At 42.5% G+C, this 25,350-nt stretch overlaps 1 protein-coding gene across 2 annotated transcripts; it reads left to right on the top strand.

Annotated features, from left to right (window-relative positions):
* The first annotated feature begins 1,344 nt into the window (after window positions 1-1,344).
* CCR3 (C-C motif chemokine receptor 3) lies at window positions 1,345-25,143 on the top strand. Of its 2 annotated transcripts, none has more exons than XM_012538270.3 (2): window positions 1,345-1,367; window positions 23,662-25,143. In XM_012538270.3, exon 2 carries the CDS (start codon window positions 23,673-23,675, stop codon window positions 24,747-24,749), a length of 1,077 nt encoding a protein of 358 aa, XP_012393724.2. In that variant the 5' UTR covers window positions 1,345-1,367; window positions 23,662-23,672; the 3' UTR covers window positions 24,750-25,143. The 2 variants fall into 2 exon arrangements, with proteins under 2 accessions (XP_012393724.2, XP_012393723.2); XM_012538269.3 differs by lacking the exon at window positions 1,345-1,367 and adding an exon at window positions 12,119-12,265.
* The last annotated feature ends 207 nt before the right edge of the window (window positions 25,144-25,350 follow it).

Below are 25,350 nucleotides of genomic sequence, written 5' to 3'. Positions count from 1 at the left end.
AGAGACAGTCAGTGGCCTGCCCCTCCCAGAGCTATGCACTGAGCAGAAAGAACCATGGCTCCAGGTTTGAAGGGCCATGACCTGGTCCTCCGGAATGAGGCCTTGGGCCGTGGCAACGGCTTCCTCCAGGCCCTGACCCTGAAGACTCCTCCTAGGTCTGGGCAGTGTCCAGATAGGCAGGGCCTCCCAGGCTGTCCCCCTCTCTGGGGGACGGGTGTTGGCAGTCTCCAGCTCAAAGGGCTGACGTCTGAACTCCTGTTTCGGAACAATGAGACGAAAGGAAGGAGGATCGAGTGCCACATGCCACTGCCAGTCCACAGCAGCCCAGCAGCCATGGCTCCACACCCTACGGCTCCATGGTATATGGCATGGCTAGGGCACTCCTGAACGGGCAAGGTGGAGGTGAGGAGAGGGGGATTTCACGAGACAGATGGACTTCCAGCCAAACTGGGCACGTGAGGGATCGAGGATTAATTTGGGAAGTTACAGGGAGGGGGGCTGACAGCCTGGCTACGTTACCTTCTCTTATCTAATTTGCTTCCCTCTTGCTCCTGCCTTGCTATCCAAAGCCACCAGTCAGGCAGCCTTACTCCTGCCTTGAAGGGTCTGCCCCTTCTACTGGGCCCTGCCTCAGAGACCTAGTACTCCAGGGCCTGGGCTTTAATCTCTGACATCATGAGTGGCCAGGCCCACTGTTCCCTTCCCTTTAACCAAGCAACAAGCAATGGCAGTGTCTCACAGCGAGCAACAAGCACCCCAGCATGTCCGGCCTGCTTTGAATCATGGCTCCACCAGATGCCATGTTTTTTCTTTACCACATACCTGAGCCTCCGTTTCCCCACCTGTAAAATAGGAGCAATAATACTGCCTTCTCAGAACTATGGCAAGAATTAAATGTTATTTACTACATGCCTGGTACTTGGTAGGCGTTCGGCTGATGGGAGCCATGTAGCTATCTATTTCTTCAACCCAAGCCTCAGTCAAACCCGCCAACATGTGTTGAATGTCTCCTATTGCAAAAAAGCTGTCCAAGAAACCCCCTCCCCGGACACCCATGCTGAAAAGGGGAAGGAGAGAGTATCTCAAGGAAGTGCTCTAAAAACTTCCTGTCCAGGGCCAGCCTGAATTAGCACTTATAGTCTTGCATGCCCAGTTCTAAAACTCTTTGATTCTGAAGAGTTATGTACTATCTAACACGCACTATTTTATTATATCACATAACCTGTATTACGTCTTTTCTCTCCAACTTGATTGAAAGCTTCTTGACAGCTGGACCCATGTCCAGTCCTTCTTTGTGGGTTTTCCACAGTGCTCAGCACTGAGCTGCATGCATAAGAGGCAGCTGATATGAAGACCTGTTGATTAAGGTTGGTGCCTTGTGTGTGTGTGTGACCAAAGGCGAGAGTATAGTCTGACATCTTTTATTCAGAGTGACATTATCATGTATCTGCTTGAATAAATTCGTTTCCCCTTTTCATCCTGCCTCAGTGAACAAGAAATCTTCCTGCTCCTGAGAAATAAGTGAGAGGTGAAGGGACCAATGAGACAGTGATTTTGTATCCTATGGCTGGCCCAGAACCTGGGCAGGGGCAGGCAGTGTGTTGGTGTGAGTCTGAGACACCGATGGAGGTACTGGAGAATGGTTGGTGACTCCAGCAGGATTTGGAAACTTAAGCCTAGAGATGTTTACAAATAGAATCACTATCAGGAATGACTGCGGGGAGGTAGGCAGGAGCTGGGTAGAAAAAAGCAGAAGTGCCTATAACCAGAAATAGGTCAGAGGTACCTCTCTTGGATAAAGAGCTCATATACAGAATAGATTACAAACTCCTACAAGTCAGTATGAAAATGACAAAAAACCTAATTATTTTAGATCAGGAAAGATCTGATTAGCCACCTCACAGAAAGTGATAACCAAATAACCAACACATACGCAAAAAGGTGATCAATACCATTAATCATTTGAGAAATGCAAATTAAAACCACAATGAGAGAGCAGCACATACCCACCAGAGGAGCTAAAGCTAAAGTGTAAAAGAAAAATCTCTAACAACAGACAATACCAAGGGTTGATGAGAATGGGGATCAACTTGAGTTCTTACACATTGCTGGTGGAAGCATAAACTGGTACAACCACTTAGAAAACTGTTTAGTGGTATGAAAAGCTAAACATGCTTTCTCTATGACCCAAAAATTCTACTTCAAGGTATATACTCCGGAGAAAGAAGTGTATGTGAACCCACAAGATATGCACAAGAATGTAGCTAGTAATTTTACTCATTAACAGTCTCAAACTGAAAAATCCCAAATTTTTATCAACGATAAAATGGGTAAATTATAGTATCTTCATGTAATAAAGCACTATACAACAATATAAAAGAACAATCTACTACTACTACATACTGTACAACTCCATTTATACTGAGCTCAAGAACAGTCAAAACTAGTCTATAGTGATAGAAACAAAATAACAATTACTCTGTGAATACAGACTGGGAAGAAGCACTAAGGAATGGTCTAGCGTTCTGGCAATGTCCTGAATGGTGGTTACACGGGTGTATATACATGCAAAAACTTTAAGATTACTGGACTTTAGGCATTTTAACATATGCATGCTACATTTCAATTTTAAAATCTTAAAACAATTTTTTATTTTGTGATAAATTGCCCAAGAATGTGATTGCTGGATTGTATTCTAAGCACGTTTTAGTTTTATAAGAAACTACCATACTCTTTTCCAGAGTGGCTGTATCATTTTATATCCCCAACATCAATGCAGGAGTGATCCAGTTTCTCCCTATCCTCTCCAGCATTTGGTTTTGTCACTACTTTTTATTTCAGCCATTCTGAAAGGTGTGTAATAACATCTCATGATAGTTTTAATTTGCATTTTTCTAACAGCCAATGATATTAAACATGTCTTCCTGTGTTTAGCTGCTATCTGTATGTCTTCTTCAGTGAAATATCTGTTCATGTCTTTGCCCATTTTTTCTTTTTTTGTTTTTAAACCATCTGAAGATTTCTTTATTCATTTGAGATAAGTCCTTTTAAAATTTCTACCTTGTTGGAAAAAAATCTTTGCCCATTTTCTAATCAGATTGGTTCTTTGTTTTTGAATTTTGAGAGTGCTTTATATTTTAGATACAAATATTTTATTGGATATGTTCTTTACAAATATTTTCTCTGAGACTCTGATATTTTCACCTGCTTAACAGGGTCTTTCACAGAGAGGAGTTTTTAATTGTGATGAAGCCAAATTTATCGATCCCTTCTTTTTGTGGATAGCACTTTTGGCATCAAGTCTAAGAACTCTTTGCCAAATTTTAGATCCCAAAGATTTCTCCTTTGTTATCTTCTAAAGTTTTATAGTTTTACATTTTACGATTAAGTCTGTAATAAACTTTGAGTTAATTTTTGTATAAGATGTGGTTTTTTAAGTTTTATTTTTCATTGAAGTATAGTTGATATTTATTAAATTTTTTTATTGAAGTATAGTTGATAAATGTGAAGTTTAGGTTGAGGCTTTTTTTTTTTTTCCTGTCTATGGACATCTAATTGCTCCAGCACTATTTGTGGAAAAGGCTATTGCTCTTCTGTTGAATGGCACTGCACCTTTGTCAGAAAGCAGTTGGATACATTCGTGAGTCTAGTTCTGTAATTCTCTATTTTGTTCCATTAATCTATGTGTCTATCCCTCTGCCAAAACCATACTGTCTAGATTATTCTAGCTATATAGTAAGTCCTGAAATCAGATAAAATGATTCCTCCTACTTTATTTTTCTTCAAAAATGTTTTAGCCATGCCAAGTCCTGTGACTTTCCATATAAAGTTAAGAATAATAAGCATATCTGTATCTACAAAAAACCTTGATGGGATTTTGATATAAATTGCCTTAACAGATCAATCTGGGGAAAAACGGACATCTTTACTACATGTTGAGTCTTCCAACCCATGAACATAGTACATTTATTTAGGTCTTCTTTGATTTGTTTCATTTTGTAGTTTTCAGCATATAAGTCCCGCCCATGTTTTGTTAGATTTATACCTAGGTATAATCTGAAAGCTTTTGGGAGCAACTGTAAATGGTATTTTGTTTTTAATTTTGGTTTCCAAGTGTTCACTGATACAAAAAAATGTGATTGATTTTTGTTTGCTGGTTTTTTCCTGCAACCTAGCCGAACTTGTTAGTTCTAAGAGTTTTTGGGTGGATCCCTTGGGATCTTCTCTGTAGACAACGTCATCCTCAAATAGGGACAGTTTATTCCCTCCTTTCCAATCTGTATGCCTTTTATTTTGTTTTCTTCCTCACTGCACTAGCTAGGACTTATGGTTGGATAGGAGTGGTTGAACGGAAATCCTTGCTTTGCTCATGATCTTGGAGGAAAGCATTCATCTTTCATTGTTAAGTATGATACCATCTCTAGGCTCCTTGTAGATGCTGTTTATCAATTTGCTGAGCGTTTTTTATCATGAGTGGGTGAAATATTTTGTCCAATGTCTTATCTGTGTTAATAATCAACAAATTGGTCTATTTCTTCTAAATTGTTGCATTTATGAGCATAAAGTAGTTCACAGTATTTTATCTCTTTTAATGGCTGCAGAATCTGTAGTGATATCCCGTTTCATTCCTGACATTGCTGATTTGTGTCACCTCTCTCTCTCTCAGGTCTTGCTAGAGGTTTATCATTCACTGCTAATGATTTTTTGAAGAACCAGCTTTTTGTTTCATTACTTTGGTCTGTTGTTTGTTTTAAATTTTATTAATCTGTGCTCTTATTTTCGTTTTTCCTTCTTTCTGCTTCATTTGGGTTTATTTTGCCCTTTCTCTGGTTTCCAGAGGAAGAAACTTAGACTATTGATTTGAGTCTGTTCTTCTTTTCTAATGCAAGCATTCAATGTGGCAATATTTTCCTCTCGTAACTGTCTTAGCTGCACCCCACGTATCTTGATATGCTGTATTTTTGTTTTCACTTAGTTCAAAGTTTTTTTTTTTATTTCCTTTGAGACTTCCTCTTTGACCCGTGGATTATTTAGAAGTGTTTTAAATTTTTCACGTTTAGAAGTGTTTGTTATCTTTCTGTTTTTAATACTGCATTTTGGTCTGAGAACATATTCTGTAGAATTTAAAATTTAAAAACTTTCTGAGGTCCTGGATATAGTTTATCTTGGTGAATGTTCCATGAACACCTGAAAACATTTGCTAGTCGTCAAGGCACTGGAATCCTATATAAATTCCCCTCCTGGCCAAAATACCTACAGAAGCCTTTTTCACGACCAAACCCTAACTGAGATAGAAGGTTACACCCCACATTACATGGCAACCCATGCTGAAATCCTGCTGAACTTTGTCTTCTTTCCCTACATCCTTTCTCATCTGCTGCCCCTTTGCTGGGTGTCTTCCCTTCTCCCTTCTGGCCCCATGCAGCCATTCCAGTCTCCCTGGTGCCAGCCTCATTTTTCTTTCCAGATCTCACGTCACACCCACTTCCCATCCCACTCTCTCGATCTCCTTTCTTACCTAAAGAATTTTCTTCTCTCTCAAATTAAAACATGTGGCTCTTCTCTGCACCCCTGCCATCAGCTCATTAAGAATTTTCTTTGTGATTCACCCTTCTTAGAACGCGGGGGGGATGGTAAACAGCGAATAACTTTCTTGCTCTCATAGGGCTAAGTGTGACCCCACCCTTGTATCTGTGGTGCAGGTGTCTTGTTGGCCATTGGCCCAGAGGTCTAAGTTGTGAGAAGCTTATTCACTGGTCCTTCTAGAATCTCTGAATAATGATAGGTTCTTGATATTCTTTTTTTTTTTTTTTTTCTTGTGCAGTATGTGGGCCTCTTACTGTTGTGGCCTCTCCCGTTGCGGAGCACAGGCTCCGGACGCGCAGGCTCAGCGGCCATGGCTCACGGGCCCTGCCGCTCCGCGGCATGTGGGACCTTCCTGGACCAGGGCGCGAACCCGTGTCCCCAGCATCGGCAGGTAGACTCTCAACCACTGCGCCGCCAGGGAAGCCCGGTTCTTGATATTCTTGATGTCCCGGGTTATGTTGAAATCTGCCGCTGATAATTCACAGCTCTCATCAAAGTGGGAAAATCCTGTAGTTGATTTGTTCTGCCTCATGCTAACCGCAGAAGCTTAGGAGTCAAGAAAGACCTGGGCACAAATTTATCCTCTGCCATTCAGTTGGTAGCCATCTGGCAACCACGGTGGGTCACATAATCTCCCATGACTTTAATCCTCATCTGGAAATTGCACACCTATAGAATCGTAAGGATAAATGTGATAAAGCACTTGGTATGAAACTCGTCAAAAGATGACAGTTATTCTTATTGTGTGTTATTTCGTTGTTATGTTGTTGCTGTTACTGATGATAATGGCATTATATGTCAGTATGTCTTTTATCTTCCTCTTTTGAGCTTTTCCTTTTCTGGTCAGGTAACTACATGCATACGGTGAGCATTAGTAATTTCTGGACACACAGACAGACTATATTCTAGCCTCTCTTGCACTTAGGTGTGGTCATATGACTGAGTTCTAGCCGATGGAATGTGGACAGAAATGATGTGAGTGATTTCTCCACCAGCTCGCTCATAAGACCCTTCCAGGAGCATTCCTTCATACTCTTCCCCTTCCTCTTAGGTGATGCAGCTGTATACGTCTGGGTCCTGAATGCCAAGTTTAGTGATAGCAGACACAGTATATAGGTGCCTAGGTCCCTGAATGAATGACTGGAGACAGACTGCCACGAATTAACAATCCTGATTAGCTATAGGTGATCAAGAAACACTTCTACGTGTTAAACCTCACTGTACATTTTAGAGTTTGTGTGTTAGTAGCTAGCATTTTCTAAACTAACATAAAAATTGGTACCTTGGAGTGGTGCCACACAAAAATCTAACATATAGCACTGGGTTAATGTTCACGCAATGGGCTGCAAAGAAACTGATCTTAAGAACTGGAAAGACGTGGTTGCCTGGAGTTGGGGGGTGGAGGAAGGGATGGATTTCAAAGGGGCACAGGGAGTCTCTTGGAGGGGATGGAAATATTCGTATCTTGACTATGGGAGTTGTATCCCAGATGTATACGACTGTCAAAATTCATCAAATTGTAGGCATTAAATGGATATAATTTATTGTCCAAAAATTATATCTCAATAAGTTGTTGAAAAAAAACCAACTCCCATCTATGTTAAACGACCTGTCTTACAAGCGTCAGGTTCCCAGACCCTGAGGTGAGGATTCATGTATGAGTGATTTACTCAGTGAGTGCTCCCAGAAGACAACAGCAAGGTGAGAGAGCAGGACAAGGAGGGAGGAAGCAGCAGGACTGTGGTCTTAGGCAGAGCTCCCCACAGTGGCCTCCACCTGATCCTGAGGGGGGCTCTGGGGCATGAGCCTCACAGTGTGTCCTGTTTCAAGACAAGGCAGTAGGAGAGATTCCTCCTGGGGCCTGAGGACAATCCACAGTGAGTCACAGGTGCAGCGGCTGGAAACAAAAGAGCACAGAAGCTGGGGAATGAGAGCCAGAAATGGGAAAGGGATTCAAGGGGATCCAGCAGAGCACCACCAATATCCATTACACCCTCCTAGAAGAACTCGTTTCTTATTATGATGAAGTATAATATGCCTGCTTTCTTCAGACTGTTTTCTAAATGCTGAATTACTAAAGCAAGGGTGTTCTGACATGAAAATCATCTGCAGAATCTTGGGCACGAACCACTGGAATGGGATGAAGGGCCAGCACCAACTGACCCACGGCAGCAGCCCACCCACTTGGGCCACATCCACAGACCCCTGGGGGGAGAGCAGACACAGTGGTTGGGGGAGGGGCTGGAAGCAGACAGATGTGGGTTCCAGGATGAGCCCCACCATTTTCTGGTTGTGTGGCCCTGCAGCTGTTGCTTAACCCACTCGCCTCACTTCCTCCTCTGAGAAATGGTAAAAACAAACTCATTTACCTCACAGGGTCACCGAGAGGTTTAAAGAGACAAAACAGGTAAAGCCCTCAGCAGATCCCTGGTGTGACATGCGACACAAGTGCTCAGGAAGAACTGCTTGTATCCCTGAACAATCATTTCTCTCCTCCCCCCCCACAACTTCCCCGCCATCCACGGCAGCCCCCACCCCACCACTCCTGGTCACCGTCTGCGTCCACTGATGCCGTCTGGAGCTCAGGACTGACACACCTTCCCTCCAACCCTCACGCTAGCTCTTTTAGCTTTTCCAGAGCAGAGGCTCTGGCACATTTTAGGATTCATTCAGAATTTGTACGGGTCAAAACAGAGGCCTGACATGTTTAGAAAGTACCCAGATTAATCTTGGGGGTGGGATGCAAAACAACACCCCATAGGAAAACACCATCCAGTCCTCTCCACCCCAAGTTACACTTCTAGGTGTCCTTCTAGCCACTGGGGTTTACAGAAACCTCCAAAACACCATATTACTTAGTTGTGAACAAAGCAGAAATTAAATTTTCTCATTTGGTGGAAACATTTCTGGCTGACATTTGGGAAAAGGGAAGAGATTAGCTTAAAGATCTAGTATCTCCCCATCCCTCATATCCCCAGTTTCTCTTGTCTGTTTACCTATCCTTTTTCTCTCTCTCCTCTCTTACATTTCCAAGGGCCCATTTCATAGTTTGAGAAACCAAGGAAGAAAGGACATCACTTATTCTACTTGACAGATATTATGCAGGTTTTCCCTGTTCACGCAGAGGCACCTACCATACCTCGGGGAGAAAACTGTATTTTCTACATCACTTCTAAATCGTTGTTCACTTTTCTCTTCATCATTATATTTATCTGCTAATTTTGATACTAGATTTTTTCTTCAATATTGACATAACAGAATGAAACAGAGCAAAATAAAACATACAGAATAGTGAGAGCAACAACAGCAACAACCCAATTTCTCATGGGAATGGCCCAAAGGGACCTGGGCTCTGTTTTGAAGCCAGTTTGAATATGCAGGTTGCGTTAGTCCAGATCTCTGAAAAGCAGACACCCAGCAGGTTTTATACCTTTATTAGAGGAGGCACCTGTGAGGGAAAATGAGCAGTGCTGTCAGGCCCCAAGTGAAGCAGGGAGCAAAGGAAGGATGGCAGAAGACTCCCAGCCTGTTGTGTAGACTAAGGGGAGTTTGGCATGTCCACTGGGGAGCCCTCGAGCTAAAGCCGGCCGTCAGAGGAGGCCGTGTCTCCCAGGGGTGGGCATGCTCGGTTCCTTGCGGGCTGGGTCAGGAGTGGTGCAGGCCACAGGATGCGTGGCCTTGGGGCAAACAGAGCATTGGTTTCAGGGCCCAGCAGCGGGGCTTGGTCAGTCACACACCCTGCAGTTGGAGGTGTGCCAGGTGCATGCTCATGGCCGCCCAGTGGGTGGTTCGTTGCATCGCTGGTTTAATTCTAGATGGCAGCTGGAGGCCAATACTGAGTCTAGACTCTGCTCTTCCGTTCAGATCTTGAGACGCCCACTACCTCCCCAAATAGCACAGCTTCCACGTGGTCACTCCAATTTGTCTTGCAGAGGAGTCTGTGACGGGGGCTTGCTTCTGCTGATGTTGGGCCTTCACAGAAGGGCAGGGTGCTGTCAATGGAGGGAACTCAGAAATACACTGGGCCACCAAGTGCCAGAGGCAGGCGCCGCCGGCTGCATGAATCCTTCCCTTAACTCCACTGGGAACATGTTAGTAAGTGGAGGTAAATGGCCGGAGTCCACCTTCCTGCCCCAGGACCCTGCACCCAAGAGCTGGTGTTGAAGATGGGGGTAATTAAAGGAAGCCGCGTACTTCTCCCTGCTGCTCTGGCAATCACTTCCTTTCACACGCTCAAGGCCATGGTTGACCTGAGCCTTCCGCAAGAAATTTCTGGCCCCTTCATAGCTTCTGAACATCTTTTGCTTGTCCGTTTGTTTTCCCCTCAGATGCTCCCATATTCCTAAGCTGTCTTCTGTCTGGTTTGTTGTTGTTGTTGTTGTCATTTGGTGGTTTTTCCTGAAAAATGTTTCTTATGTGCACTGAGAATCTGAAAGATCAGAGGTATCAGTGTTTGGTGTCAGGTTTTCCTGTGTACCTTGGGAACCTGTGAGTTGAATGCCTTGAGCAGCCTGAAAGAAGCATCAGATATCTCCTGCTTATCCAGACAGAACAAGCCACTCTGGACCTCGGGGAAACCCCTTTGGGTTCTGCCTTTACAGTTTGCCATCCTCATCTTCAGCTGAAGGCACCAGTCCTTCAGATGGTGCTACAGTGCAGGAAAAATGACCACCAGTGAACAGTCTAAACTCTGGGGTGGAGCCCAGCTCTGCCTTTCAGCCTCTCTGTGGTGTTTGCCAAGTCCCTTGTTGAATCTCAGTTTCCTCGTCTACCACATGGGGTATCAACAGCATCCCTATCAGCCTCGTGGGGCTGCTATGGGGACCCTTGTCAAAATGAGAGGATAGGCCAGAAAGGCAGTTGGCAACTATACTGTGCTGTGCCCATGTGATGAGCAGTCATCAGACAAGCACCTCACAGAGTTCTCCGACCCAACCTTAGTCTTGAGGGATGATAATAGGTGTTATTTGAGAAAGAAAATGTTTTTCTACCTTAAAAAACGTTTGAGGAATGCAAGGTTACCCACGTTTAAACCTGTTCCTCACTGTGGATTTCTCAGAGACTTTAGCATCCTATGAATCTCTATGAGTGCTTCCACACAGTGTCTGAGAGGATATGCTTCCTGTGCAAACCTGTGGGCTCCCACACCACACCCTCTGTTGGAAATGCCGTATTAGATAACATGATGGTCCCTGAGTGGAGGACACAGGTGTCAGACTTGGTGCCAGCCCCCATGCTGATGCTTGGATCATAAGAAACTTGAAAGACCGATGAGTTCATTTAACCAATGGACAGTTGATATGGGGCTACAACCTGGCAGACTGAATGCTCTTGATACCAAAAAAAAAAAAAAAAAAGCCCAGGAGAAACCCCTGACATGCGTGACGAATCTGACCAAGATCTCCCAGGGTCACCAGGGCCCTTCCAGAGTCCACACAGGCTCCTAAGTCACATTTCTAACAAGAATCCTATGTGATCGTGATTCTTGGAGAATTGGCCCATGGGAAAGGCCAACCCTATAATAACAGAAAGCAACGGAAGACTTCTTGTTTTCTTTCTCTTATTCAGAACAGAAGCTTGCAGTCCTCCTAACTCTTCTCTGACGGGGGTTCTACTGACCACCTGAGGTTGAATGCGGGCTGTCAAGCTCCTTCAAACTGGGGCCCCCAGTATGCCCGTGAGCCCTCCCAGCAGTCTTTGTCTTTTTTTTCCTATCTTTTCTTTATCATTTGAAGCATATAGCACAGTCCTGCATACACAGCAGATGCTTGATAAATACTTGGTGAATTTCATTGTCTTGTCCACTTAGCCAGTGTATCACAGATCACACCATCCATGGTCAGACCTCTCCCCACAAATATCGGGTGAACACTGGTCTGTGCCCAGGACCATCCTAGGTCTTGTGGACACATCAGCACATAGAGCAGGCACATGGCTCTGCCCTATGAGGCTTCTGTAACAGTGGCGTTCTACCCACCCGTTACGGTTGCTTAGCCATGGATAGTCCACAAAGACTTTTTACATATTTATCTTAGTTGGGTCCATGGCAACCCTATGATGTAGTTATTATTATTCCCAGTTGACAGATGAGAAAGCTGAGGTCCAGCAGGATTAAATGATTAACCCAAGGTCATGCTGTGGGCATGTGGGCGCCCCAACTGAAACTCAAGCTCAAGTCTTCTTGGGTGTGTAAACCCATACTACAACTCACCTCATCAAAGTCTCCCATTGAGCTCCGCAGAATAATTAGGTTATCCCCTAGCCATCAGTCTTTCTTTAGAAGGAAATCCCGATTTCGTTTTTTATCCTGTCTCCTCAAAGGTCAAAGCCCTGCTTATTCAAGAATTATCCATTATCCCCCCTTCCAAAACAATGAGCAATTCCAAGGGAAGGCAGAACCCCTAAAATAGCTGCTAAACATCAATGGCGTTCATCTCAAGGATTACTCAACTGAGTGCTTAGTGTGTGATCTCAACCATAGAAAAGAAGAACTGCTCTTAAGCTCGATTATCTTTTTAAAAATTTGCAAAACCGTAGAAACTAAGCCCATTTGAAACAGGAAGCTGTGTTCCTTCCTACCTTACTAATGTCGCTGGTGGTATCAGATGGTATCTCCGTTTCATGAGTAGCAAGACCTAAGCTATCACTGGACGCATAAAGGACTTTGCTAAATTGGCAGGTACCACTGTCTTCTTTTTGTTCTCATCTGGGCGAGAACTTATTAAATGCAACAGAAGTTGTTTATTCAGGAGAGGTTCCCAGGTAGATCATCAGGTTCCTAGGAGAAAGGAGATGGAGCAAGGGGTGTAGCCAGGCAGAAGCAATTCCTCCCAGGAGTACTCTTGGATGGAGGAGGTAGAGAGGGAGGCCTACTGCAATGCAGTAGGTAGTTTGGGACCAAAGTGGGAGAGCAGATTGTGAAATATGTCCATTTTCGTCTTGCTTTCTCCCATTCTGCTTTTCTCTCACCCGTATCATGATGTGTTTGCCTCTTCCACTCATCCAAACTTGGCCTTTTATCCTCTTCGGTCAACATGCCCAAGGCTGTGTCCATGCTGCCTTCCCTGGGCTTTCATAAATTCTCAACTATTGAGAGGATGACCACTCCAAAAGGGTTATACTTAGTAGCTTTGTGTTATTGATATTGATTTGTAAGAAACATTCAGTGAAAGTATAATTGACATATGTGTGTACATACTTTTATATATTATATCTGTATATATACATATATATTTCAATTTTTCATTGAAAATCCACTCTAAGTCTGGCTATTAGATGGATCAGTTGTTCGGCTGGCTTGGTGTCTTTTTATCTGGATCTACAAAGTTGACTGTTTGCTTTTCCTGGATCTATATTAGAGGGCAGGAAGAGAAAGCCTTCCTAATCTTCTGGGAAACCTTCAATTGGTTGGGGATGAAAGTTAACTGTTGTGCGACAAGCGTTTTGAGGGGAGGCGGTGGGCTTACGGGGTCTTTGGTACATGGAAGTGATAGGAGTTGGAGTGTATCTGAAGCTCTTTTCAGAAAATGATGATGATTACCATGAACTATGCAGGTGGAGTTATTTCTCCTAGAGGAATAACTGCATGACTTAATAAGAAAAAAGCAGATATACCCAGCAGAATAAAATGGGTAAAGGGCACAAACAGATAATTCGCAGAAAAGGAAATACAAATGATTAATAATTACAGCTAAAAAAAAAAAAACCCTCGGGGCTTCCCTGGTGGTGCAGTGGTTGAGAGTCCGCCTGCTGATGCAGGGGACGTGGGTTCGTGCCCCAGTCCGGGAAGATCCCACATGCCGCAGAGCGGCTGGGCCCGTAAGCCATGGCCACTGAGGCTGTGCATCTGGAGACTGTGCTCCGCAGCGGGAGAGGCCACAACAGTGAGAGGTCTGCGTACCACAAAAAAAGAAAGAAAGAAAGAAAGAAAACAACCCTCAGTAATTAAATAAGTGTTAGTTACATAATTAATGACATCCTTGTTGCCTGTAAAATTGGCTGAGGAATTTTTTTCTCTTAGATCTCCGTATTGATGGATGCTTGCTGAGACTGGCACCATCACCTACTAGTATATATATTGTTACACACCTTCTGGAAGCAATTTGGCAAAATGCATCAAGAGTCTTAGCAATATGACTAGCAGTAGAAACTGTGCTTTGGGAAATCTACTTTAAGGAAATAATAAAAATACAGACAAAGATGTTTACTGCAGCATTATTTGTAAAGGTGCAAATTGGAAACAACTTAATCACACAACAGTAAGACAACGATTAAATAACCATAAATATACAATATGTTGCAGTTGTTACAAATTATATTTTCAAATAATTTTTAACCACATGGAACTAGGTGCAGGGTATAAAATTTTAAGTCTCAGAATACAAAAGGGCATACAAGTGTGATATCAACTGTAACAAACATGGGGCCTAGAAAAGAGGCAGTGGTTCTCTCTCCAAGGCACAGGTGGAGGTGGAAATACCAGGGGCCAGGAAGCTGACCCTCCAGTATGCTGAACATCCCAACCATGTTATTTTGACTGCATAGGCGTAATTTCCCCATAAAACACTTCTTCATGATCATCTCTTTCAACTAGGTAACATATCAGCCTGTATACAAACACTAAAAATCAGCCACATTGGAAACACCCGCTACTGGAATATAAAGTGTAAATCTAATCTTTGAACAAGGAAGTTGGTAAAAATATCCAAAGTCACTTGGCAGGTGGATGAAACCAAGTTACTTAACTGACTACACTCCAAGAATAGCGTGTAAACTTTGCTCTAGTAACTAATAATATGAGTGGCAGCCGTGCAAGTCCATGTGCTGCTCTAAAACATAAAGGCTGGGAGATGTCTGCTGCTGGGAAGAAGACTGCATTTATTCAGGATTTCAACCTTGAGGGGTTCCTGTGTATTTCTAGGGAGGGAGTTTACTGGCTCACAAGACAGCCCATTCTGTTCCTGCACAACTTGGTTCTCAGCCAGTTCTTCCCCATATGTGACTGAATGTAGTTTCTTCCAATACCATCAAATTCCTGTTCTCTGGAGAGTCTACTCCCTCCTCTACAGGAAAAGCTATTCCATTACAGGCTTTCCCTTCTCAAAGGAATCCAAAACATCGCCTAATCCAATTTTTTAACAAAAAAAGATTAGAAAACTTTGGTCCAGATCAAAGATGTATAAATATTGGGATAAAAAGGAAAAGAAAAGAAACTAAAATAAATCTGAAGACTTTTTTCATACAGAACATTCAAGTTCTGCCAACTACAGCTGATGTTTCTGGACCTTTATCATCCTAGCCTGTCCTATGCTCCAGGTTGATCCTATGCTCCCTCTTAAAATGTGGTACCTGGGACAGAACCTAATATTTCAAATGTATAGTCTGAAAAGTGAAAAGCAAGGTAAAATTATTCTGCTCCATCCTTGTATTCATTTAAGAAGCATTTATTAAGCAGCTATTACTTGTCAGGCATTATACGGGGCACTAGTCCTGCACTGTCCAATATGGTGGTTACTTGCCACATGTGGCTATTCCAACTGAACTTAATTAAATAACATGAAAAGCTCAGTTCTTCAGCAGCAGTAGCCACATTCCAAGTGCTCAATAGCCATGTGGCTTGTAGGTGCTTTACTGAACAGCACAGATACAGAACATTCCATCACTGCAGAAAAGTTCTATTGGATAGTGCTGTACCAGACCATTATTTTTTCTGACTATCCCAGGTTTGCTGTGGAAAGAAGTACAAGGGAAGGGGGACTGGTTTCACACTGTGTAAGTGGGAAGCAATTTGAGGAGCTAGATGGATAGGTAATTGGATGAATAAATGAAGGGCTAGCTGGGTAGAGAGGAACATGGAGAATCAGATGGGTAGATTTCCTTTGTTCTGGATGATCTGTTAACATAGACGAAGACTGAATTAGCTCTTGGGGTTGGCTTCTAAAGAGCCTGCAACTGAGGATACTCTTAGTTCAACCCCTAAATTTCCTCTTTTCTTCTCACTTCAGCTTAAGGAGGTTGGAGGGATGTAACTCAGAGACAGTAAACAGATTCAAAAAATTTGGGAGGGTGCAGTGTATCATCTATCTATCTATCTACCTACCTACCTACCTATCTATTCCTGTCATCTTTGTGAAAGATAATCTAACCTCGATGATTCTTCATTGGAATGTCAGTCGGTAAATGGATTAATATAATCTTGGGTTCCCATTAGGTTATTTAATTTGCTTGAGATCCAAAACCATTTGTGGAAATTCAAAATCCTCATTTACTGTAACTAAAGATTTTAACGAAGGCTGAAATGTCTTGTTAAAACATTACTGGATACCAATCACTGTGTTTTCTATAACCTCACTCCCTCACCTTCCTCAAGACTTTTCTCAAATGTCATCTCACGAGCTCCTTGTTGACCCCCTCCAATTTAAACTGCACCTCTTCAACCCCATCCTACTGCCTTTCCTCATCTCCTACTTTATCTTTCTCTGTAGCACTCATGACCATCTGAGACACCGTAGATTTTAGTTATATATTATTCCCCAACTAGAATATAAGCTTCATGAGGTCAGAGAGTTTTGTCTATTCTGTTCACTGATATGCCTGTGTCCCTGGAATAGTGCCTGGCATATCATAGGTGCTACTAAGTATTTGCTGAATGAATGACTGGAGAACCCCATGAGGCAGTAACTCTTCTTATCACCAGGTTACACATAAAGATTCTGAAGCACAGAGAGGTTAACCTACTTGCTCTAGGTCACACAGTCATTTCTTCAGACTCAGGAATTGAATAATTATCCTAGACTGAGGAGGACCAAGGATATATAAGCAAGGAAATCTTACAACTATGATTCCTTGGCACCAAATACCCATGAAACCAGAAGTATCTAGGGCCTTAGGCATGGAACCTGATCTTAACAGCAGGTGGTCCTGCAGGAGTGATCCCCACCAGGAGTCACCTGTAGGCAGGGCTCTTCCAGATGGACAGGCAGTTTCAGGATGGTAAGCACTGACTTCACACCTGCTCTCTTCTCTATATTCTTTAGATGATTTATCAAGTTCACCTGAGAGGCGGATCCCCCTCAAAGAGACTAAGCACTTACACACACACACACACACACACACACACACACACACACACACACGATTAGTGACGTTACTAAACTGGGATATCATTCAGCATGTGGCCTTCTATCAGACATGTCTGGTTTTAACCAAACTCCCGCTACTGTCAAGGATCAGCACTCTTCATCATAGGCATGACAGTTTTCCACTTTAGCAAAGTTTTAGAATAAAACGGATTTCAAATTAATAGTATCTTTCTTGTACTTTGGGGACTTTGAAAGGTTGGGGGGTAGGATGTCCAATTATAATCAGGAACCAGACAAACGTACTAACACCACTATTACTTAACATCACTGTGGAAGTTCCAGCCAAAGCAATAAGGTGAGAGAAACAAATAAGAAATAACAGAAAGGAGGATATAATCTTATCACTGTGTCACAGATATATGATTATCTATCTAGGAGTCCTAAAGGAATTTATTTTTAAAAATCAGTAAGGTAATCAGCTTAAAACATGTAAAATAATTTTTTTTACACTACTAATGATTGGTTAGAAAATTTGCTAGGGAAAAATATATCATTCACAGTAACCTCAGAAATATAAAGGCAGATAAAAATTTAAAAAGAAATGTGCAAGACCAATAACTTAAAGCTCTATGGTAAGCAGACATAGCATGTTCCCAGATATAAATGTTTGATATGTAAACTTATCAATTCTTCCTAAACTTATTTACAAATGTAACAAAATACCACTCAAAATTATGTTTCTGTAAGTAACTGACCAAGTGATCCAAAAGTTTATCTAATAGGACAAATGGCTCTAACAGATAAGACATACTGCAAAATGAATAATGAAAGGCAGTTGTATAATCGGATAATCTATATAAATGATCTAATAAATCTACAGTAATTAAAAGAGTGTTTCTGGCACAGAAATCAATGGAATGTAAAGTACACAAGCAGAATCAGGAACTTGAGGGAACATATGGCAAAGGTGATGTTTCCAGCCCAAGGAGGAGAGAGAAGGTAGTTACTCAACATATGGTGTCTTTAAATTGGTCAACCATTCAGAGAGAAATAAAATAGAAATGCACTTCACGCCATGTATCAAACCAAACTAAAACATATTAGTGATCTGCGTGTATAAAAACGGAACCATAAAGATACTAGAATATATATAAACATCTATGTAATCTTGGGGTGTGGAGGCCCTTACTAAATGGAACCCTAAGGCTATAGCAGTGTGGTCTTTGGAGACACAGAGTCCCAGCCCTGCCGTGCATCAACGGAATAGTGACTGAGCCTTGCCAAGCCTCTGTTTGCTCATCTATAAAATGGGTATATAAAAACCTACCTTGCAAAGCTGTGAAGACAAACAAGCCTGTATAAAGTGCTGGCCTAAGGAAGGCACAGTTATTACTCACTATTGTCTCACATTGGTTATGTGTAAAGAACGTAAACTTCCTGAACTCAGAGGCCATTTTCTTCTCAGTATTTTTTCCTTCCCAGGTGGTTGCTGACAATAAGGGGAAAAAAACTACATCATACAAAGAAAGCTTCTGACGATATCATGCATTATTTGATCCATGCTGAGAAATACATATTTCTTTCAGTCAGAGGCACTGTACTGGCTGGGGCTCAGGACCAAGGAGCTGGAGGCCCAGTGCACTGGCTTGATTTGGCGTGTCTTTAGAGTTTAATAAGATTCTTTGAGTGGATTCTCATTAGGAGGGGCTCTGGCTTGCATTTGGGGAGGGTCCAGAGAAATGGTCTCCACGTCTTCAAAGACAGGAAGGTTTGAATTACTGTAAACCCTGGGGGGTGGCCTTCTGATGTGCAGTCTGGATGTTTAAGCACAGTGTCCAGCTATACAGGCTGAAAGGCTGGCCCAGCAAGAGAAGAGCAGGGGCCCTGTGAATATCCTCCAAGTTCAGAATTTGCCAAAAGCGCTAAGAATCGTGGAGTGGGAAGAAGAGAAAATGTGGGCATGAGAGTATCACACACTGAATAATTTGGAGGCATCCTGGGAGCTGGTGTCCTCACGGCCCACCTGTCCACACGAAGGTGCCCGCTGTGGTCATCCGAAAGGCCTTCTCACTCTTCTCGTGGAGGCCCGCTGAGCCCCAGCCAAAGCAGGTCTCAAGACCCTAAAAGACACCTCCCCTACCCCAGTCTGGGGGTTGTATGTCAGCTCCACCCAAGATCAAGGGGGAGAACCTGGCTACTAAGATCTCCAAATTTCAGAACAAAATTCAAATGCTTTACCTAGTGTGCCCTCTTCTTCAAGTTTCTTAGATCTCAGTTTGTGGTTTCAAGTTCTGATGAGGAAACCCTTCATCTTTTAATTTGCCTGGGTTTTCAACACAATTACCTTTAGAAAATGTGTCTGCCAAATCTTCCAGCAGTCCCTGCCTAAAAACACTAGCTTTCAACGACAGTTTAATTGATAAGGGAATATAGAAAATTTTAAAATTTTACAGCTTTGAAAATGATAATCCACCTACGCCCCACAGCTATTTTGATTCTCTGCCTGTTGCCTTTTACATGTACATATAATTTCATGCTGTTGCAATCTTCGTTTACACACTTTACATTCTCTTCATTTTTATAAACATTTGTCTGTGATTCTATCTGGTATCCAAAACTAGTTTTAATGACTACATAATAATCTATTGTGTAAATGGACTACAATTTATTCAAAATATCCTTCATGTGTCAAACATTTAGATCGTTCCCATTTCTTGTTTTTCTACTACAAAAACAATGCCACAGTGAAGACCTTTGTGCACATTATGTCTTGGACCTTTTCCCCTTAGGGTAAATTCCCAGGATTAGAACTACTGGATCAAAGCCATGTGTATCTTGATGGTTCCTGTTATATATAAAATTTATTAAAACAAGTTACATTGCATCATCAATGAATAAGCGCTCCAGCAATGAATAAGGTTCACTGCAAACTCACTAGCATTGAGTATCATCATTACATTTTTTTTTGATAATTAAAATGGCATTTCAAACAAATATATTTTCTAAAGAAGGGTCTCCAATTCTAAATATTTCTGTTCAATTCAGTTTTGCAACACTCATTAAAATTTTACACTGGTGAATGTGAAATTATGAGGTATCCATTACCTCATACCATTTACCACAGTATAAACGAAGGTTGCATATATATTTAGTTGGACCTGGCCAGAAAAGAATGGCAGGGAGAGGGCTCCTCTCCTTCTGAGTCCAGGAATTGTGAGAAAAGAGACTATGGAAGGAAGCAGTCACATCTGTGTATCCCTATCTCTCCCATCCAGGCTTTGACCAGAGTTGGGGGGTGTGGAGGGCTGTTTGATAAATTGGAGGTAACCCCAAAGGATGTCTCTCTGCAAGGCACCTCCTTACCCACATGGGGTGGTTAGCGCAGTTAAGCTGGTGGTCAGGCAGAAAAAAGATCTGGTTTGCAGTCTTGCGTGTCCCTTGGTTTGTACATGGCATGGACATGGAGTCAAGGAGGAGCATGTCTGCCTGGGCACCTGCCAGTTCAGAAGAAAGAGCATAGCCTGGGCCAGAAACCTGATGGAGATGTGCTTCTCCATTCCAGCCAGAGCCGAGGGAACACTCCATCACCTGGGAGAGGTCACTGTGCCTGGGGAGGACTGAGAATGAATCGATCCTGAAGCCATTAGCTACAAACCATTGCAGCAGATGCCAGCACAAGGCTCAGGGCTGGGACTAGGTTGACCCGCCTCAGCAGACACAAGCCACGTAAATCAAGAACCAACAGGAGACTAGGGTACCCCCTTCTCCCTCCACCCACGCATCAAGTCATGCTGGCCCTTCCCCCATATCTCCACTGCCATCTTAGAAAGAACCAATGAGAGAAGACAAGGGACTGAAATTATAAGCTGGCAACACAGGATGAGTAAAACCTAGTCATCATTCAAATCAATGGATGGATCAGACTAAATTTAAACCACTTAGGACTAAAATTTGTGAATACTTTTTCCTGCTACCCAGCAGGTGGGAAGCTAGTAACAGAGATCCAAATAGTTTTGGAGACTAAAGAAACTTCATTTACAGTGCACGGTTGAGTTGTATTGTGAGCAATTTTAGTGAACCAGCTAAAGGAGTATGATGTCAATTTTTGTAAAACTTCGTATCCGCATATGCATATCTACATAGAGAAATGTTATTGGTGGTAAACTCATCATGGTGAGATTTGGGGTGGTTTTTACTGTGTGTGTGTGTGTGTGTGTGTCCGCGCGTGCACGCCTTTCTTTATTGTTGATGTTGTTTACTATTACTGTATCATTTTTCCAAACTGCAAGGACTGTGATTAGGACTGCAGACAGGTAAAAACCCTGTTTTTGTGTCTCTGACCCCATGTAACTAGTAATCAACGACTTGGCTTCTGACTCTACAGAACCTGCTTGCTTCCCTGTGCTTTGCAGTCTAGGCACCCACCCCCCACCAAGATTCTATAATCTTATACTGATCATGTTGGATTTATGGAAGTGACACATGAATTAAAGACGATCCTCAAGTTGAACAAAACTTCAGTGAAATTTTTTTAAAAGTCTGACATGTTTTTAGATCAGTCTGGGAGAAAAGGAAAGAATATACAAATAATTAATGGTGAGTAGAGGCCCTGCTCCTTTCTTGCTTTAGACATTAAGATTTAGAGAGACACTCATGTTGAAAATGCATAACAGACAAAGTGACAGGTATTTTTTCTCAGCTGCTGTGGATTTTGCCATTAGGAATAAGAATGCTGATAAGATCATACAAATCAGTTATTCCTCAATTCCATTTTTCACCTCAAAAGCCTGAAGGTGTCACTTATCAGTAGATGATGTACCAGGACAGAGCTATGAAAATAGATCAAGTTCTATCCAAAAGTCCCTACTTTTTCCTGATTTCATATGAAATTGCTTCTCATTGCCTTTCTTTCACTTCTGCTTCCTACCAATTTTACAGGTTTTTTCTAATTTAAAATGTTATCTCATGTAGACTGTCTGATTTGATGCTCACCACAACCTTGGGTGCTACCATGATCCTTATTTCAGAGATAAGTAAACAAGGCTCAGAGGTAAAGGCCTGTCTAAGTCCTATCGCTGGCGAGCAGAACAGCCAGGAACAGCTCCTGTGTCTCCCCTCTCCACTCTCACATGGACTACACAGAACCCTGACAGGTGCTGACCTCTGGGGTCCCAGTATTCTCTTAAGAAGCAAAGACAATCCTTGCCATTGGCTCCAATTATTGCAGTTTGAAGACTTGCCTTGAGAAATGCCTGCTGACATACATTCATGACCTCACATGTGTGCCTTCATAGAAAGGAGAAAGTCAGTAGGACTCCTTCTGAGGAGGCAGTGCAGGGATTAACTGCCCTTCATGGACTCCTCCCTTGTCTGTTTTTCCTTCTTCTCCAGCCAAGTCTGTAATCTTAAGAAAAGCAGGCACTGGCCCTAGGGATCCTGCTCTAAAAAATATCAAATCTAATATGAAGTCCCACTGGCCTATGCTCAGCTCCTTTATGAAGGAGAAGCTCTAAGGGGTTTGCTCTTGGCACATGACTGGCTTAGTCAGCACTGTCACGAACAGGAAAAGGGAATGCTGCTTATAATTATTATAATAGTTAGTAACTATTATAATAGCTAAGTCTTCAAAAGTTAAAGATCATCCCAGCTTACCCTTCCCCCTCCCCATGTCCTCAAGTCCACCCTCTACGTCTGCATCTTTATTCCTATCCTGTCCCTAGGTTCTTCGGACCTTTTTTTTTTTTTTTAAGATTCCATATATACGTGTTAGCATACGGTATTTGTTTTTCTCTTTCTGACTTAATTTACTCTGTATGACAGACTGTAGGTCCATCCACCTCACTACAAATAACCCAATTTCGTTTCTTTTTATGGCTGAGTAATATTCCATTGTATATATGTGCCACATCTTCTTTATCCACTCATCTGTCAATGGACACTTAGGTTGCTTCCATGTCCTGGCTATTGTAAATAGTGCTGCAATGAACACTGTGGTACATGACTCTTTTTGAATTATGGTTTTCTCGGGGTATATGCCCAATAGTGGGATTGCTGGGTCATAGAGAGTGGCAATGACATATATACACTACCAAATGTAAAACAGATAGCTAGTGCGAAGCAGCCGCATAGCACAGGGAGATCAGCTCGGTGCTTTGTGTCCACCTAGAGGGGTGGGATAAGGAGGGTGGAAGGGAGACGCAAGAGGGAGGGGATATAGGGATATATGTATACGTATAGCTGATTCACTTTGTTATACAGTAGAAACTAACACAACAATGTACAGCAATTATACTCCAATAAAGATGTAAGAAAAAAAAAGTTAAAAATCACTGCACTTGAATCCAGGGATGAGAGAACTGGACATAGACTCTGAAGATCTAGCTTGAACTTTTGCAATTACTTACTAGAGGATTTTAGGCTAATTATTAAATTTCTTTAACGTTCAATCTCCCCATTAGCTATGATGAACAGCACATTGTTATGGGGCCATGGAGAGGGGGTAGTTATTTCTAATGATAATAATCACTATTATCATTATTACCACTATTATTATTATTAGCATTTGGTTTTTAAATAGGTAAGATGATTTTGAAAGTCATATATAACACATAAAATGCAAAATACCTTAAAAGATACAGTAATAATAAAATTAGTATAATATTATTGTTATCATTACCCAACCTGTCTCTTCGAGTTTTGTATTTCTTCCTTCAAATGCTTTCTGAGAGCAACACGCCCACTCTTCACCACCACTCACAACTCTTCTGTTTCCTTTCCCATCCCGGATCATGCTGACTTTGAAAACGGTAGATCTTTCACTCCAGACATCTCCCCCCACAGCATCTCTGATATACCTTTGGAAATACATGCTGAGGAATGTATAGGCTGTTTATCCCATGTGGTTTTATTGAGTAAATGTATAAACCAAGTGGTGTGGGTCACAAGGGGTGATCATGGCTAATTGTGGGGTTGCTTTTTCCTTCTTCTATCACAGAGACAAGGGAAATGGCGACCTCAGTCGATGGGACTGAGACTGTGGGTGAAGCTGCTGGGACCACACCCTATGACTATGAGGGGGCACTGCCATGTGAAAAAAGCAACATCAAGGAGCTGGGGGCTCAGTTCCTGCCCCCACTGTATTCCCTGGTGTTCACGGTTGGTCTGCTGGGCAATGTAGTGGTGGTGGTGATCCTCACAAAATACAACAAGCTCCGGATTATGACCAACATCTACCTGCTCAATCTGGCCATTTCCGACTTGCTCTTCTTATTCACTCTGCCGTTCTGGATTCACTATGTTGGGTGGAATGAGTGGGTTTTTGGCCACCATATGTGTAAGTTGCTCTCTGGGCTCTATTACATGGGCTTGTACAGTGAGATCTTCTTCATCATACTCCTGACCATAGACCGGTATCTGGCCATCGTGCACGCCGTGTTTGCCCTTCGAGCCCGGACGACCACTTTTGGTATCATCACAAGCATCTTCACCTGGGTCCTGGCAGGGTTAGCAGCCCTCCCTGAATTTATCTTCCATGAGTCCCAAGAGGAGTTTGAACAGACTTTCTGCAGTCCTCTTTACCCAAAGAATGGAGAGAATGCCTGGAAGTGCTTCCATGCTCTGAGGTTGAATATCCTGGGTCTCGCTCTGCCTCTGCTCATTATGGCCATCTGCTACTCAGGAATCATTAAAACACTGCTGAGATGCCCCAGTAAAAAAAAATACAAGGCCATCCGGCTCATTTTTGTCATCATGGTGGTCTTCTTTATTTTCTGGACACCCTACAATCTGGTTGTCCTCCTCTCAACTTTTCAAGTGCACCTGGAGACTGAGTGTGAGCAGAGCAGACAGCTGGACCTGGCCATGCTGGTGACGGAGGTGATCGCCTACACCCACTGCTGTGTCAACCCCGTGATCTACGCCTTCGTTGGTGAGAGGTTCCAAAAGCACCTCCGCCACTTTTTCTACAGGCATGTGGCCATCTACATGGGCAAATTCATCCCATTTCTTCCTAGTGAAAAACTGGAAAGAGCCAGCTCTGTCTCCCCGTCAACAGGGGAGCAGGAACTCTCTGCTGTATTTTAGGTCAGATGCAGAACATTGCCTAAAGAAGATGGATGGGGCAGATGAAGCAAACACATCAACCTCTGCACCAGTCCTCTGAACTTCCAGCGCAACACTGAAGTTCTTAAAGACATTAAAATATATACCCAATGGTAGCAGTCTATCTATGCACCCCAGAGGCATTACCAAAGGTCAGCAGCTGGGCAGTGACTTATTGTCAAACCTGAGAAGTAGAGCTTTGCTTGATTCTTTCAAGAGTTACATATATTTTAATGCACCTGAATGTTACACAGTTACTATGTGCAGCTACACACAGGTAAAGCTTTTCATATCTTAAACCTTAACTTCAGCCAGTTATTGATATAAATGAAACATACTTCACAAAATACAATAAATCAATTACATTATCTCTTAATGTGCCTAGTTCTTTCCTTGCTTGATAAAGACTTGTAAAAAATTTATGCATATGTACTCTCAAGCACCATAATGGCATGTCACACCTGTTTTGAATATTCTTAATAATGAACAGATCTCCTATTCACACTGAATGACCACAGTTCCCATGAGCTACTCGATAGAAGAAGAGCAATTTGGTATTTTCAGTATAGAGAATAAAGGCCCT

Source organism: Orcinus orca, chromosome 10 (genome assembly GCF_937001465.1).
Source record: "Orcinus orca chromosome 10, mOrcOrc1.1, whole genome shotgun sequence".
Lineage (NCBI taxonomy): Eukaryota > Metazoa > Chordata > Mammalia > Artiodactyla > Delphinidae > Orcinus > Orcinus orca.
Note: the sequence above shows the minus strand (reverse complement) of the source record. Positions and strands in the feature narration are given on the sequence as shown.

Coding starts and splice junctions, on each gene's coding strand:
- CCR3 (XM_012538270.3), top strand. CDS start 23,673: ATGGCGACCTCAGTCGATGGGACTGAGACTGTGGGTGAAGCTGCTGGG.